The sequence below is a fragment of the Erigeron canadensis genome, chromosome 5 (genome assembly GCF_010389155.1).
Source record: "Erigeron canadensis isolate Cc75 chromosome 5, C_canadensis_v1, whole genome shotgun sequence".
Taxonomy (NCBI): Eukaryota; Viridiplantae; Streptophyta; class Magnoliopsida; order Asterales; family Asteraceae; genus Erigeron; species Erigeron canadensis.
This window is the reverse complement of record NC_057765.1, coordinates 9,667,997-9,684,325: the sequence shown is the minus strand read 5'-3', so window position 1 is coordinate 9,684,325 and position 16,329 is coordinate 9,667,997. Positions and strand designations below refer to the sequence as shown.

At 33.5% G+C, this 16,329-nt stretch overlaps 1 protein-coding gene across 1 annotated transcript; it reads left to right on the top strand.

Moving 5' to 3' along the window:
* Window positions 1-1,423: 1,423 nt before the first annotated feature.
* LOC122600056 (peptidyl-prolyl cis-trans isomerase CYP57) lies at window positions 1,424-14,908 on the top strand. Its single transcript, XM_043772706.1, has 10 exons — window positions 1,424-1,741; window positions 6,557-6,735; window positions 6,816-6,917; window positions 7,334-7,443; window positions 7,547-7,688; window positions 11,461-11,671; window positions 12,504-12,543; window positions 13,090-13,279; window positions 13,921-14,034; window positions 14,457-14,908. The coding sequence occupies exons 1-10, from the start codon at window positions 1,522-1,524 to the stop codon at window positions 14,595-14,597; spliced, it is 1,449 nt and encodes a 482-aa protein (XP_043628641.1). The 5' UTR covers window positions 1,424-1,521; the 3' UTR covers window positions 14,598-14,908.
* Window positions 14,909-16,329: the final 1,421 nt, after the last annotated feature.

Here is a 16,329-nt window from a genome sequence, read left to right as displayed (position 1 = left end):
TTCGATAAAAAGAAAATAGATTAGAAGAACCAAAATACCAAGTATAATTTTAATTTTTTTAATAAATTTTAAAATATCCAATATATATATATATATATATATATATTAATGGCCCCGACATTTTTGGCGAGCCAACTAGGTAACAACCAAATCAATCCAACATGCCAGCATCGTAAAGAGGTGTTGAAGGCTCAGCGTGTTGGTTTGAAAAGTAGTCAACCAAACTGTTGTTAAAATTGGTATAAGTTCGACTCAAGATAATAGTCCTAAATTACTTTTTTTTTAAGGTGTGCATTACTTGCAAATATCGGGAGGTCTAACTTACGTTGTCTTGATTGGGTTCACACTAGAGAGTCCCTCGCCGAATAGATACCAACTTAAACATGTCGATGAGAAACCTTATAACCCAAAGATCTAAAGGGCAAACTCACTAAGCCTAACATAAGGCGTGAGTAATAACCGTATGGGTCTTCTTAAAAAGTCCGTGAAAATTAAATATTTATGGTTAACCTCTAATACACTTAGAAACGGACTCAAACTCCTAACCTCTTATAAAGAAGTGGCCTCCTTATCGGTGGACCTTGTTAGGCCTAAATTATTAAAACGCCGTCTCATGGCCGTTTTAATAATTTGGCAAGTTTTTGGCTAGTTTTTGGAAATGACACATGTCAACTTGTTTGCCAAAAATTGGCACTACACACCCTTGCCCCTAAAGATCTATATTATCCTCGTCTCATCATCAGATAAACACACATGCTCCCACGGACCCACCCTCCTCTTTCCTATCACCGTCTACACAAACTCTCCCCTCTTTTATCTTCAACATGAAGTTTCAGTTTGTGTCATAAAATAATACAGATGATGTATTAAATTTACATATAATCAATATTTCTTGGAAAATTCGATTAACTAAAACATATATCCATTATTGAATTGATTTTTTTTAAAAAGTCGATCAAGTTTCAGTGTATTAATATTGTTAGGAATTAAAACCAGAAGTGTGAATTAGTTATTGAACACATAACATTGGCTGTGAAAACATATAACCGGTTAACCTATATATTATTAATAATATTTATATTATTAATTAAGTAAGTGAATATTTATATATTATTAATAATCTATATAGTTTTATGATTCAATTAATAATAACCGAAAATAGGTTAACCTATTCGGTCAGTTAACCGGTTTTTTTAACCGTAATCGGTTACCCCGGTTAAGGTTTTTTTGTATACTAACCGGTTATTAACCGATATAGGTTAACCGTAATCGATTATTTTTTTAAAAAAAATTAACCGATTTCGGTTACTACAAAAAATAACTGGAACCGGTTAATCTATTTTTTCACGACATAGTATAACGTTAGAGTGATTTGTTAACTTGATTTGGCAAGTAAATTGGTGTTCGGATCCATCCCCATACATTGGGTTCTCATTGCGACATTAACACAAACACTTAAATAACAAAACTCCCCACTTTCTTCTTCTTTCTTCGAATCAAAAACAAAATACATATTCAAGAATGTCATCAATATATGTATCTGAGCCACCCACAAAGGGAAAGGTTATACTGAACACCAACTACGGTCCCATCGACATCGAATTGTGGCCAAAAGAAGCCCCGAAAGCCGTCAGAAACTTCGTTCAGCTGTGTGTAGACGGCTACTACGATGGCACCATCTTTCATCGCATTATTAAGTCATTTATGGTTCAAGGTGGTGATCCTACTGGCACTGGCACAGGTCAGTTTTTTCACTCCTCATCTGTCTTTTCTTCCTTTTTTTCTTTTCCCAATATACATATTATATATATATATATATACACACACACATATTGTGATTGTACTTTATTAGTATACATCAGTTGTTACCAATTATTTCACAGTATTGGGAAATTAGGTCGTAGGAAACAATTTGTTATTATCGTTGCAATGCAGAATTTAGGGTTTTACGTGTTCAGGTTACCCGGGAGGGTGACTCTATTGACTTATATGCAGTTGATTCTATCGTTGCCCTAGCCCGGAGACTTGTTTTGAGGACATCGGGACGCCTGACTACTAGCCTGTCTCCTTACTGGCGATATTAGGGTTGAGAAAATGTGATTATTATTATTATATTAATTAGAATACTGCTTGCGCGAGGTGGTAACTTATAGTTTTAATGGTTCAAAATAAAAGAGTGTAGGTTAAACATCAAATGACTTAAAAATAACTTTGGACAGTCTATGTGTGGCGGCTGGGTGTTCTGGTGGCTGAGGGTACAAGGGTGATGAGCAATCTTATATAATGGATCGGGAAAGGGGTTATGTGGTGTTTTCATACTTAATTTTAAAATGGGGTTGATTTTTGTTTTATTATACAGATATAGATAGATATATAAAACTTGAAACAATTTGTCTATTTTCTTTAGCGATGCTATGTAAGTAATGGTTTAATAATGGTATAAGTGAATCGGGTTGATTGTGTTAACTTAGCCCGGCGTACAAAGTTTAACTGGGAAGCATCTTTGTGCTTGGGGCAATTCGAAAGGTTCTTAAGTATACCCGTGAATGCTTTAGTCTAGGCAAATAAGTTGCATATTCTCTTACCGTTTAAAAGAACATTGTATTTATAGATTTGATGTAGCTACAATTGTCAGATAAATTCATATAAAGTTGTTCTCTGAAACATCTTAGGGGGAGGGAGTCATGTATCTTCATTTCCCCATCTCCCTCAACTTACCTACTCCACCTCATTTCAACTCTCCAACCTTTTTTAGTGGCAACCATTACTCCCAACCTTTTCTTTAAATTTTCATAATTTATCTTTAACATATAAACTTCGCATAATTAACCCTTTTAACATTTTGAATTTGAATTCTTCCAATTTGACCGTTTGAATTACAAACAAAAAAAACCTGTCTTTTTTTCCTAAATTTTTCCTATAAATACTAGCTCAATTCCATTACCAAACCATTCAGCAAACACTCAACATTCAACAAACACTCATATAAGGCTGGCATAACAGGTCACACGAAACCTGTTAAGACACGAACATGTTAAGGTCGTGACCTGTTAAGAATTCGTATTATTTTTTCTGGACACGAAAACGACACGAAAATTAACGGTACACCTGTTAACAAACCTGTTAAGAACCTGGTAACATACATTCTATATTTCTATATAAGTTACAAATATATTTCTATATAAGTCTTAAATAAATGTATGTATGTATTGTGAAGCTTTTAATTCTGATAACATGAATTCGGTTTAATAAATACAGTAACATAACAAGAATCAATAAATTTGGTCAAAAGGAAAAGAAGCCTTACGATTATTATATTAGAAAGAGAGAAGATGAAGAAGACAATAACACATTAAAAGAAACAAAACATATATAATCAATCATCACTTCATCAGATTCAGTACTATTCTAAAACAAACAAAACAAACCAATCGGTAGTGGGAAACTTACAGATATATACATAATAATTGTTGAATCTAATCGATTCCTTTCTTGTAAACATCTCGTGTTAGATTTGATCGAAAATATGGCTTGAAAACCCTTCGCCTCCGTCATTATAACTCCGGACGTCGTGGAACAGAGAGAGATAGAAAGAGACGAATGTGAGATTGAGAGATGTAATCTTACTTGTTAAGTTGTAGGGAAAAAGAAAGAAAAAGATAGGAATGGAAATGGAACGGCTGAGATAAAAAGAATGGATGAATTAGGGGTAGGGTTTCACTAATGTATATATATATATATATATAAACATGTCTTAACATGTTCGAACCTGTTAGTACATGAAACCTGTTAAACCCAAACACGAAACCTGTGTGTCGTGTTAACAGGTTTCGTGTCAAAATTGTCAGCCTTACACTCATACGTGCTCTCTAAGATCATATCGAAGACGATGATGGACTTCTTCATCTTGTATCTTATCCATTGCGTTGTCATCATAAACCAGTTGAATCCACGAATCCTCATTACGAACCGGTGATATTGCCCTCCCATCGTCCCTTATGATCATGTTGTGCAATATAATACACGCGTGCACGATGTTAGTAATCTTGTCGACTGTCATCGATCGCATTAGGCGATTTAAATTCCCCCATTTTCCCTTAAGAACGCCAAAAGCTCGCTTGACATTCTTTCTTGCCGATTCTTGCACTTTCTTGAACTTCTTGTCATTTGTTTTAGGCTTGTGAAAGTGGGAACGGATGATCACCTCCACCATCTCTACTCACTCTTGTTCAACGGTTATGGACTGAAAGGCTCTCTTGTATTGTCCCTTCAAATGATTAGGACAATTTCTCTAAACAAAATGTGTACAATCAAAGACTACCTAGCATTCCCGGAATCTTGTGTCTCCGTTCATGCGCCTCGTACAATCGTGCAACGTCGTGACTAGTAGGCCTACGTAAGAACTTGTCTTGATATAACTGGATGACCGCAGCGCAAAAATGATCAAGGGTTTCGCGGGACGTTCTCGCGGCCATGCACAAGTAGTCATCAAAGTTATCTGGAGGGTTGCCCGTTGCGAGTTGTCCCACCACGGATGTGCATTTTTGTATGGCTGTAAAGCTCTTTCTCCCCTTCCGGTCTACATGCTCTTGAAAGTACACGTACCGTTGCTCAATATCATTAACAATCCTTAAAAATTAGCTTTGACTCATTCGAAATATCTCACGAAACCAAACCAGGCCAAACTTTGGTTCTTCAATGAAATAGTCACGCATAAGAGTTTCGTGACTTTGTTGTCGAAACTGCTCGATGTAGGCGGGTTTCTGTGGAGCTTGCCGTGTCGTCTTTAATGGCTTCAAAAATGCATTGCAAAAAAGGTAGGCTACTACCCGTGGATAAATCTAGCAACAAAAAAGGTAATGAAAATTTGGAAGCCGATGAAATCTCTTCGGACGAAGATGAGATAAAGATGATGAATATAATGGATCCATTTATGATGATAAAATGTTATTGTTGTGTTTGTATTGATAAACATAGACTAAAAAGGAGTTTCGGGTTGTGTTTTTGAACTAAAAATTCTTATATATATATTGGGAAATAATTTTATTTTTTTTTGTTTACACATTTGGCCCATGGAGCGGGGTAAGTTACTGATACGAACTGAGTTGGCACAATTAATTATTATTGAATTATAAAGACAGAGTACAAGAAAAGAACCCCAAATCCAATGACTTCACAGATTAATCCTAACCCTAACACGATATCTCCTAATTACTTAAATTGCTCTTGACTTGGCCAGCAAGATAACTAAAGAAGGAAAAGACATTCTGACGACAATAAGGAAATTAAATAAACTAAATTACTCTTCAACCCATATGTTTCTCAGTTAATTGCCCAATGGCCCTTGCTGTTTGGATCTTTGCTTATACCACTTCCCTTATCTTCCTTGAGTCATATCAGTTACACCAATGGTCCCTGCCAACGGTCGTGTGACCGTTTGAAATGTTCACAAATTGTCCCCGTTTCTTCCATCTCTCCTCCATCTCCCTCGGAGCATCCAACTCGCAGCCCTCCCATCTCCCTCCATCTTGCAGCAGTGGCAGCCGAAACCCTCACCATCTCCCCTCATCTCCCTGCACACTCCCTCCCCCCTTAGTATCCCTAGCACTTTATGCAGATATAGGAAAGTTCATAAACTGGAACATGTTACTTCCTCGAGAGACTTCATCCCCGAAATACACAGCTTAGAACCTCAGATTAGGTATGTTGTAGTCAAGTTCTATATCTTGTATCGCCTTTTAACTCTACTAAGAGGCTAAACAGATAGCCGAGTTTAGCTTTGATACCACTTTATAGTGTGTTCAATCAGTCATCCGATAAGGTATCAATCTTTAGAATGGTTAAAATGATGCAGTATTGGACTATTGTTCTTCATATCATTTTTCAATACTAGTTGTGTGGTTGTGCCATTAAATGTTAAAGAACTGATATTCGTTATACTGTTACTGTTAAATTAACAATCTTAGTTTCAGTAGTTGAATATTATGATTACGAACTAATCAACTTCTGTTCCGATGTTATTTTTATCTCCCCAAGGTCCATATTCTATACATTTTAATCAAAGATGATCATATATATATATATATATATAAAATACCACCCATATGTGTTTGCAAATGAGATATCAAAACTTAAAATGAGATTATATTGTAAACCAAATGCCCTAAATTCTAACTACGCAGAGGTGTAAATATCCATCTTGCTGGAGTTATGGAGTCTAATTTTAATTCATTGCCCAACACTCCTAAAGTTGATATGGATGTGGTAATCCAAACATGCCAGCGCCTCAGATATTAGTATTATGGCTAATTCTCTAATTGCAAATCAAACTCCTTTATCTTCAAAAATCATATTAGAATTAATAAACTTGACTCATTAGGTCATTCCTGAACTAGTTCTCAAACTGCTTGTATTCTCGTTATACTTTTATGTGTGTGAGTGTGTATCCATACAAATCAATAAAGCTATACATGAGTGTTTGTTGTATGGATACAACCCAACAACTTATTTTATGGCTGTCCTACTTCACTGTCACTAAATCTGTTTCTACATTCAGGTGGTGAAAGTATATATGGAGGGACATTTGGTGATGAGTTCCATTCACGTTTAAGATTCAATCATCGGGGTATAGTTGCGTGTGCAAATGCTAATGCACCAAATACAAACGGAAGTCAATTCTTTATAACTCTAGATCGTTGTGATTGGCTTGACAGAAAACATACTATTTTTGGCAAGGTAAATATAAATTCATTAATGCATAATTACTGCCTGCCTATGCCCTCTTTGGATATTGATGAATTTTATATGGTCTATAGGTCACAGGAGATTCATTATATAATTTGTTAAATTTGGGTGAGATTGAAACGGATAAGGATGACCGACCATTGGAATCTCCTCCAAAAATTCTTTCTATCGAGGTATATGTCTACATATTCTCATTTTATCTTTTTGCTATATCAGATGGCAATAAAATAACCTAGAGGTTGGAATTTTGAGTTGTAACTTATTTACGGTTCATTTAAATTTTAAATAGTCAAATCATAAAAAGTGTCAAATGATTGAATGGGCCTATCAGATTAAAAATCACCTAAAGTGTGATTTTAATTCATATAATCTATTAAATTGGTCTATCGGAAAGGTATTTACTTTTTGTAATAATAAGCTCTTTGTAATCATGCTAATATCATTTTTGACCATTTTGAGCGATTACCCAACCTGGCCAACCTGACCATTATACACCTCCAGAGAAAACTTTTATCGATTTCTCATGTGGTGGTAAATGACTAGAGTTGTTAGCAACTGAGATAATTGAGTTTGTTTTCCGAAATTTCAGATTTTATGGAACCCATTTGATGATGTTGTTCCAAGAGTTGCACCTGCTAAATCTTTGCCATCAACTACCACGGAAGCTGGCAACAAAGATACAAAAAAGAAGGCTACAAAGTAATACATTTATCTTGCATTTGAAGTGGTTAACAATTATAAGATTAGATATTGTTCATGTTATAACTTTTTAAATAAAGTGATTATATTTTTATATTTACAGAAAGTTGAACTTGCTATCGTTTGGAGAAGAAGCACAAGAAGAGGAGAAACTTCTTGCCACTGTGAAGACTAAAATAAAAAGTAGTCATGATGTGCTGAATGATCCTCGTCTCCTGAAAGAAGAAAACGCAAAAGATAAAACAGTAAGTATAATTACTTGTTTATTATTTTACTAGAAGCGTACCAGCGTGACGCGTGGGGTCGATGTGTTCTCATTGTAAACTTCAATTAGTACATGTGGCAATGATTGTGATACAAACCCATCCCATAATAGGCTCTAGGTTAAAGGAGGAGGGGACACCTTGACTTATAAACCACCAACCAATCTCATACTTGGCCGATGTGGGATCATATCAGATTGACGGTGTTTGGCGTCCGGCTTCGCTGGTCACCGGCTTAGATTGTCAAACACATGGATATATTAAAATTGTGTTATCAGATAGTAGCATGGTTAAAGATAAGGGCATTATGGTAAATTTTCTGAGTTTAAGACCATAAGCCATCTCTTTTATATAATAGTAGAGATTCTTCAATCTGCATATAGTAACACAACCAATCTCCCCTAAAAATGTCTCTTATGAGTTTTAAGCAAAGTATACACACATTTGTTATCCCTAAGAACCATATTTAAGACTTCAAAATGGTATTCTGATACATAGGTTGTAGGCATAGTCACATAAAACGCTCATCTACCCGTGTATCTCGTATTGGTACGAAGTGTACCGAAACGCAATTCGTTAGCGTTTCGTACGTCAGTGGTACGGCGAACCGAAAAGCAAAATGAACGCGTCCCATTCCCCTTGGTACGGAAAACTATTTCAAAAGTGAAAACGACTCGATTGAAGTGGTACGGTGTACCATTGCCGTTTTGACTTCCCAGCTTCAGGATAAACGTTTTGTTTCTATGGGATTTGAGATCTGGTCTTCGATCTTTGAATCCGGATTTGATGTGTTTTGATTATTTTTAATTTCAAGTTAAGAGGAAGTAACAGAGAGTTGATAGGACAGAGACCCCGATCCTTTTTTTTTAATATAAATATCTAGGGAATAAGGGTTTGTAAAACGTTATGGGCTACAGGCTTGAACTTCAAACTTGATTGGGTTTAACTAAGCCCTCTTTAGTTTGTTTTTAAAATACATATGTGTTTTTTAAATGTATTTCTGTGTGTTCTTATTTTATTTTATTTTATATTTTTATTTTAATAATGATTAAATTTATAAATTTTGTTACCTATATGATGACTTTTTGGTACACCGAACCAAATACATGGTACATTGTACCCTTTCGTACCACTTCGTACCGAAATGGGTATACCCCATCCGTACCGAATTCGTTACCAAGAGCGAATTGCGTACCCGTATCGCGTACCCATACCATACCGAAACGTACCGTGTTTTATGTGACTATGGTTGTAGGCACCATATGAATAATCCAAATAGTCGGCTGAAATAAAACTGGTGAAGGAGTCGGTGTTTGTAATGTGTTTATATGTGGCTTCACTTTTTTGTGGGGTAAAATGCTTAGTATAACAATGTACTTTTCCATTTGTGCCTTCCAGACCTTCATAGTATCTATCATTTAATCAGGTCATTAAAAGATCGTTTTGTGTCTCTTTTGAATTGTTACAAACTTTTTAAATCAATTAGTTTTGTTATAATTGTTATTTATTTGTAAATCTAATGCTTTTGTGTCTATGATTTTCATTCCTTACTAAAATTTTGAGAAAATTACATTTTTGGTACTTGAAGTATTCAAAATTTTCACTTATAGTTTCTAAGTGAAAAAATTACATTTTTGGTACCTAAAGTTGGTTATTTTTTTCATTTTTGATACCAAGCACATACGCCGTTTGTTTTTCAGTTAACTCCCTCACGTGACCAACACGTGAGGGTATCAAAAATGAAAATTTTTTCACTTAGAGACTATAATTGAAAACTTTGACAACTTCAGGTACCAAAAATGTAATTTTCTCAAAAATTAATGACTATGGTTTTTTAAGAGTTTAATTAATTATTCTAACACATTTAAGCTTTGGGTTTTTATCTACATTATATTATAACATATATACGAGTACCATTTTTAAAATTAAGGTTAAGTCGTAAACATACGGATAACTTGTTATTAAAAAGGGATTAGTTTCCTGAAATGTAACTATCTTTAACCGAATGTCTATAGTAGGAAAAAACTAAAGTTATGTGTATTGTATGTAAGCAACTTGAAAAAATGCTTATTGTATGTAAGAAAACATACGTGGCAACCATATACAGGTGCCAGTTGTCAGATTTTAATTGGTTGAAACGAAATTCTTACATACAATAAACATTATTTCAAAGTTGTTTACATACGATACACACAACTTTAGTTATTTCCTACTATAGACATTCGTTCAAAGTTTCTTACATTCGAGGAAACTAATCCCTATTAAAAAACCTACTATTTTAGCTCTATTGTGTAACAACTGAATTTGGCTTTCAAATCGTTGCCCGTTGAGACGATTTGAAAGTTTGTCAATGAAGAAATCTTCCTCTCCGTGATAATTCCCGATAAAGTTGTTCACAACTTCCAAATCGACCGCGACACAATATACATAATCGTCTCAACTAGCAACGATTTGGAAACCAAATTCAATTGTTACACAATAGAGCTAAAATAGTATTTTTTTTGTGTGTGTATAATAACAAGTTATCCGTATATTTATGACTTAACCTTAAAAGATTTTAAAAATAGTACTTGTATATATGTTATAATATAATGTAGATAAAAACTCAAAGCTTAAATGTGTTAAAATAATTAAATAAACTTTTAAAAAACCCATAGTCATTAATTTTCAAGAAAATTACATTTTTGGTACATGAAGTTGTCAAAGTTTTCAATTATAGTTTTTAATTGCAAAAATTTTCATTTTTGATACCCTCACGTGTTGGTCATGTGAGGGCGTTAACGGAAAAACAAACGCCGTATGTGTTTGGTATCAAAAATGAAAAAAATGACCAACTTCAGGTATCGAAAATTTAATTTTTTCACTTAAAGACTATAATTGAAAATTTTGACAACTTCAGGTACCAAAAATGTAATTTTTTTTAAAGTTTTTATCAAATACAAACCATCATTTTCTTCAAAAGCACATATTTTAATGTGGCCCAAATGAGACACGAAAATAACTTATAATGATCTAATTGGATGGATAAAAACTTGGATTGCTCTAAGCAATAATCCCATTTTAGTAATAAGACAATCATCTGATCTAGATAATTAGCAGAAGTAAAACTGGTTGGAGGAGATAGTATTAGGATGTGTTTTTATTATTTCAGTTGTAAGTAAATTACCTGTTTAACAATTTGGCAAATTTGGAATACACGATATGTCCAAAAAGAGTATACCTTTTTAGAAAATAGATAGGAATTGTAACATGGAAGTCAAACTCTTTAAAGTTAGATTTTAATGAAGGGTATTTGATTATCTTAATTATACCCTGGATAATGAGCTTTGTTCTAGCCAGTTTGAAACTTTTAATTGGACCTATACTTTATCAGATATAAGCAGATTATGTTTATACGAAATTACAAACCTTAAAAATTTAATCAATTTCCAAACTGATACTGAACAATATTGAAGTGTGGGAGGACTAAAAAAAGTGGTGGTCTGAATTATTGCTAGATTTTATGGTAAAACAAAAGTACTATTTTAGTGATTCTCATTTAAAGATGGTTGAATGTGATTATACAAAAAATTTTAAATATGATAAAGAACACTTATTGAAAGCAGATGAAGCATATTAGTTTAGGGCTTTAGGCCTATATTCTTCGTTTTTTGTTTATGATTATTGCTCAAATAACCCACTTTTGGGTCATATGCATATGTTTACATTAGATTAAGTCTACAACTTTTGATTAGTATGATATTTACTGTGACAGAATCCAGAGGAAGATAAAACAAGAAAAGATTTGCAAATGCGTGTTAGAGAAGCTTTAAACTCCAAGAAGGAAGAGTTACCCAAGGAATCAGATGCTGATTCTGCTGGTGACAGTGATGATGACGAGGCAAACTTTGATGCACGAATGCGTCGACAGATACTTAAAAAGAAGGAGCTGGGCGATATGCCATCCAAGCAAAAAGTGCATAAAGGTAATTTGAACCTACAAGTGAACTCAGTTTTCTGATTAATAATGTGCTTCAAAATGTCTCATTTTCCTCGTCATACTTCAGTAAAAATATATAACCAGCCATCACTCCACTTATTTCCTTTTTAATTCTTGAATCTGAAATACTGAAGTTCACTTCACAGTGCTCTTTAAGCATGGAAAAGAGTACCAAGGTTTATATAAAGATAGATATATAATCACAGAGGCTTATATAATTTGTAGAATTTATAAAATGCACAAAGCACTGCATAATAGGTTGAGAAAAATATTGATAAAAAAAATGTACAATTAGATGGACTTCGTGGTCACACAACAATTCATATGTGAAGGAGATGATGAAGCCTAGAAATAATAACTGCTGGGACTTTTATCTGGTTGGTTGATGTTTTTGGTATGTTTGCTTGTAAATGATATTAGATAAACATGCTGTTTTACTAGTGAGCATGAGAAGGTCGGTAGAGTATGCTTTTGCATTGTAGTTTCTTGGGCTAACATTAGGATGCATGTTGATCTCAAGGAGATACAGATAAGCTCTTGACATGAATAAGATAATAGTTTCAATGGAAATGCGACATGCCAAGAGGAACATATAATCAAATTTCAGGTGATGATGTATTAATCATCATCATCATAAGGCTACAGAATTCTAATTACACAAAGTCCAAAAGCTGCATGTGTGTCTTGAAAACACTTGATACATGCATTATATATTTGTTTGATCTTCTGGTAAACAGTAATATGATGTCATCTTTTTTACTGTATATTCTCGTGTTGTGATTTCTAACTTCTTGATTTTTTTTTTTTTGCATATTCAGAGAGTTCAATACCCAGGACTCGTGAAAAGTCGCCACCAAGGTATCATCTATTTTAAATGACTAATTATAAATAATTTTGAATGAAGCTTGAGGTGTTATTTTTTTTTATATATATCTGATGGTAATAAATGGTCCACGATCTTGGAATTTGGGTAGAGGTGACAAAATGGGCAGGCTGGGTAGGTGACTTGTAGTGAGGGTTAACCAGGAACACTTTTGTTCAGCTTTATGTTTATTTTGTTTAAAAAAGCTTAGTGTATTCGAATTGTTTTAATTACTTTGTTATTACACTATTAGTCTTTTTATTTTCCCTTAGAGGGATTTAGGAGTTTGTATGCTCTAAAAACACACTTTGGGTAACTTTACGACATGTTTGACCTATTCGACTCATGTGACCTGTCTTCTTTTCTAGATTTTTGTTAATAAGATCATGTTACTTGTTAGAGATAAAACATAAACCAAACCAACCCATATAAGTAAATGGGTTAAGTTTTTACATCTATTTTAGATAACTTTTGCTTTTCTCATCTGTACATTTTATCTGCTTACTCCTGGGATATTTTTATTTTTTTATTTTCTCTTAAAGGTCGAAAGCCGAAAGCCCTGATCGACCCAAAGTGGATAAGTTGGTTTTGAAGAAAAAAGGAATTGGATCAGAAGTGAGAGCCGAGCGAATGGCTAATGCAGATGTAGACTTGCAGCTTTTAAATGAACATGAAAGAGAAAGACAGTTACAGAAGCAAAGGAAACGCAGACGTCAAGGAAAGGAAGAAGATGTATGTTATGCAATGACACTACTACTATTTCCTTTATTTTATGTTTTTATGCATCATTCTTCTGCATTAAAGGGTTGCCTTGCGTCACAATGCAAGTGCAATAGTGTGGTAAGGTGTTATCTAAGGGGATGTTTGGATTTTCGTTTATCCAACTTTTTTGTCAAGAAGTCTGGTATTGGACAACTGAAATCGCAAAAATAAGTTTTTAGTGTTTCGGAAAACTTTCTAGATGGATAATCAATTCATACTAGCACCAACAAAACTGATTAGCTGCGGGTCCCACTATCAAGATGCTTACACTTATATTTAACAAGACCTCTCTTTTTATAAAGATGTCTTATGTATCAAATCCATTACTTGTTAGTATTTGTCAAACACTCAAACTTACAATTAATACAAATTCAAATACTTGAAACACATCTAATCACTATCTTTTACATTGTTCTTTGTTACAGCTGATTATCGATATATAATTATTTTTGACATAATAATTTTCAAAGCAAACATCTAAACACGCCTAAATATCATACTACATTTGCTATGGCAACCCATATCCTGCTAGACTGCACACTTTCTTTGTTGCTTTACTGCTTCTCTCAAGCTAACTCATTTGATTTATTGTTCTTGTCTTTCTCATGTAGGTGCTAGCCAGACTAGAAAAGTTCAAGGCATCCATGTTCACCTGCCCTGCATCATCCAATGGTGAAGGCTTATCCGACTGGACTACTGCCAAGTTGAAGTTCGCACCTGACAAGGTAAATATTTTATCTCTAGAGCTACCGGAAAGAAGAGGTCCAGCAGGTTGGGTAATGGCTCAGGACATGTATGTTTATAATACGGGTCAAAAATGCAAAGCGGGTTGGACACCCATGATTACGAACTATAATACAGCTCAAAACTAGACGAGTAATGGCAGGGTGGGTTGGCATGCAAACTCTTCTCTTTTGAGTTGTATAAATAGATATTGTGCTCAGATTACAAAAGCTATAGTAATACAATGATAATCTGTATATGTAATCCATAATTACCTATATGACATGTTTGAGATGATCTATAAATCTATAGGATCCTGATATGTGCATGGTTGAGTGGTATATGTTCTACTGTACAATGTTTCAAGTAATTTGTATAGTAATTAATGTATTATTGCCTTCCCTTTTTTTTACATCATGTGCAGGATAGCATGTCACGTAGGAATGACCCAAATGACTATGTGGTGGTCGACCCTCTTTTGGAGAAAGGGAAAGAAAAGTTCAATAAGATGCAAGCTAAGCAGAAGAAACGAGAACGAGAATGGGCCGGAAAATCTCTTACCTGATCCCATCTTACTCATCAACCTGTTGTCTTCTGATCAGTTCTAATTTTGGCAGTTCAACCTGGCTTTGTGATAGTAGAATTATAGTGAAAGTTTTGTCAGGCCAAGGAATGTTGCTTCTTACGGGTCAATAGTTGTATTTGTATATCCTTCCTTTAGAGATCTAGTACCCTTTTTAGGGTTTGGAGTCCCTTGTTTGTGGCCCTGATACTAAGGTGGGCAAAAATCATTCCAGATTATCAATATCTAAGAACTAATACAGCATAGACTGGACACAACTTTACTAGATATACATGGTCTGGTGCTTTGTTTTAGAGCTATTCTAGAAACTCGTTCTAGGATTCGAGATATTCTAGAATAGCTTTGTTTTAGAGCTATTCTAGAAACTCGTTCTAGATAAACTAATGTGGTCTTATTTTTTGTTGTTGAAGAAGACGTAATGAACCTATAATGTACAACAAGCTAAATTAAAAGAGATAATAATAATAATAACATAAGAATTCAACGTTAAATAATAATAATAATGATCAAATATGAACAAAGTATATAAATAAAAGAACCTTTTTGGTAGTTGATCGTAACTCTTTTTTTTTGCCGTAGGTATTTTTTTAAGGTTGAGAATATGTGAGGGTTTTTTCTTTGTGGTATATATATATATAATAAAGATTATTTTATAAGATTTTTTAATTAAAAGCCGGTCATTTTTATTAAATAAATATTAAAAAAATAGATGATTAATAAGGAAATAGTATTAGGCTAAAAGAAAAGGATTAGGGGTGCCAAGTGTACTATCAACCCTTTCTTTTTATTTTATAAATTAGTCTTCAAGCATGTCCGATAGACGGATAGTCTCAAAATATATATATATATCAAATAAAAATATCAAAATAATAAACAACAAAAGAGGTGAAAAATAACAAAACACAAGCAACATAAATTTAAAAGAGTAAACCATTTTGTAGTAGAAGAAGAAGTCATAATCAAACTTCAATTAACAACAAACTAAAGAATTTTGTTGAAAAAAAAACAACTAAATTAAAAGAGATGAAACTTAACAATGACATAATAATTTAATTCAATATCAAATAATAAATAAACACAAACAAAATACCAAAAATAAAATTAAAATGATATAAAAGAAACCGGGTATGTTTTTTATATTGAGAAACTTACGGAACTTAATTTTTTTATTAACTAGATTGAAATCATGCGATGCATGGGGTTACCTAATAATGCATATAAAAATTGATGTTTACTTTAAAAATATAAAGTTTGTGATAATATACAACAAAAACTTTCGATTGTAGTTAATGAATAAAGTGAGTATGGTGCTGTTATGCACCCAACTTGGGTGAAAAACCCCTCACATACTAATATTTTAATATTTTAAATAAATACATGGCACCCCATGATTTTTACCTTTTTAAAAAAAATATGTGATGGGTTTTTCACCCAACTTGGGTGCCTAACAGCCTCATATTCCCTTCCCCCTATCTTCAAATATGTTAATATATAAGGAAAAAGTGAATATGATGTTGTTCTTCATCTAAGATCTAAGGTTAATTGGGAAACCCCTCACACACAAATATTTTAATATTATTTTTATTTTAAATAAAAGTTTGCCTTCTTATGAATTTTATGATTAAAAAACCAAGATGTGAGGTGTTTTCCATCTAAGTTTAGATGGAGGACAACCCCATATCCACATTTCCTAATATATAATTAATAAAATATA

Bases quoted from the DNA above. Each gene is read 5' to 3' on its own strand.
- LOC122600056 (XM_043772706.1), top strand. From the start codon at position 1,522: ATGTCATCAATATATGTATCTGAGCCACCCACAAAGGGAAAGGTTATA. The intron at 7,689-11,460 runs GTAAGTATAATT...TTACTGTGACAG, and splicing joins AAAACGCAAAAGATAAAACA to AATCCAGAGGAAGATAAAAC. The intron at 13,280-13,920 runs GTATGTTATGCA...TTTCTCATGTAG, and splicing joins GTCAAGGAAAGGAAGAAGAT to GTGCTAGCCAGACTAGAAAA.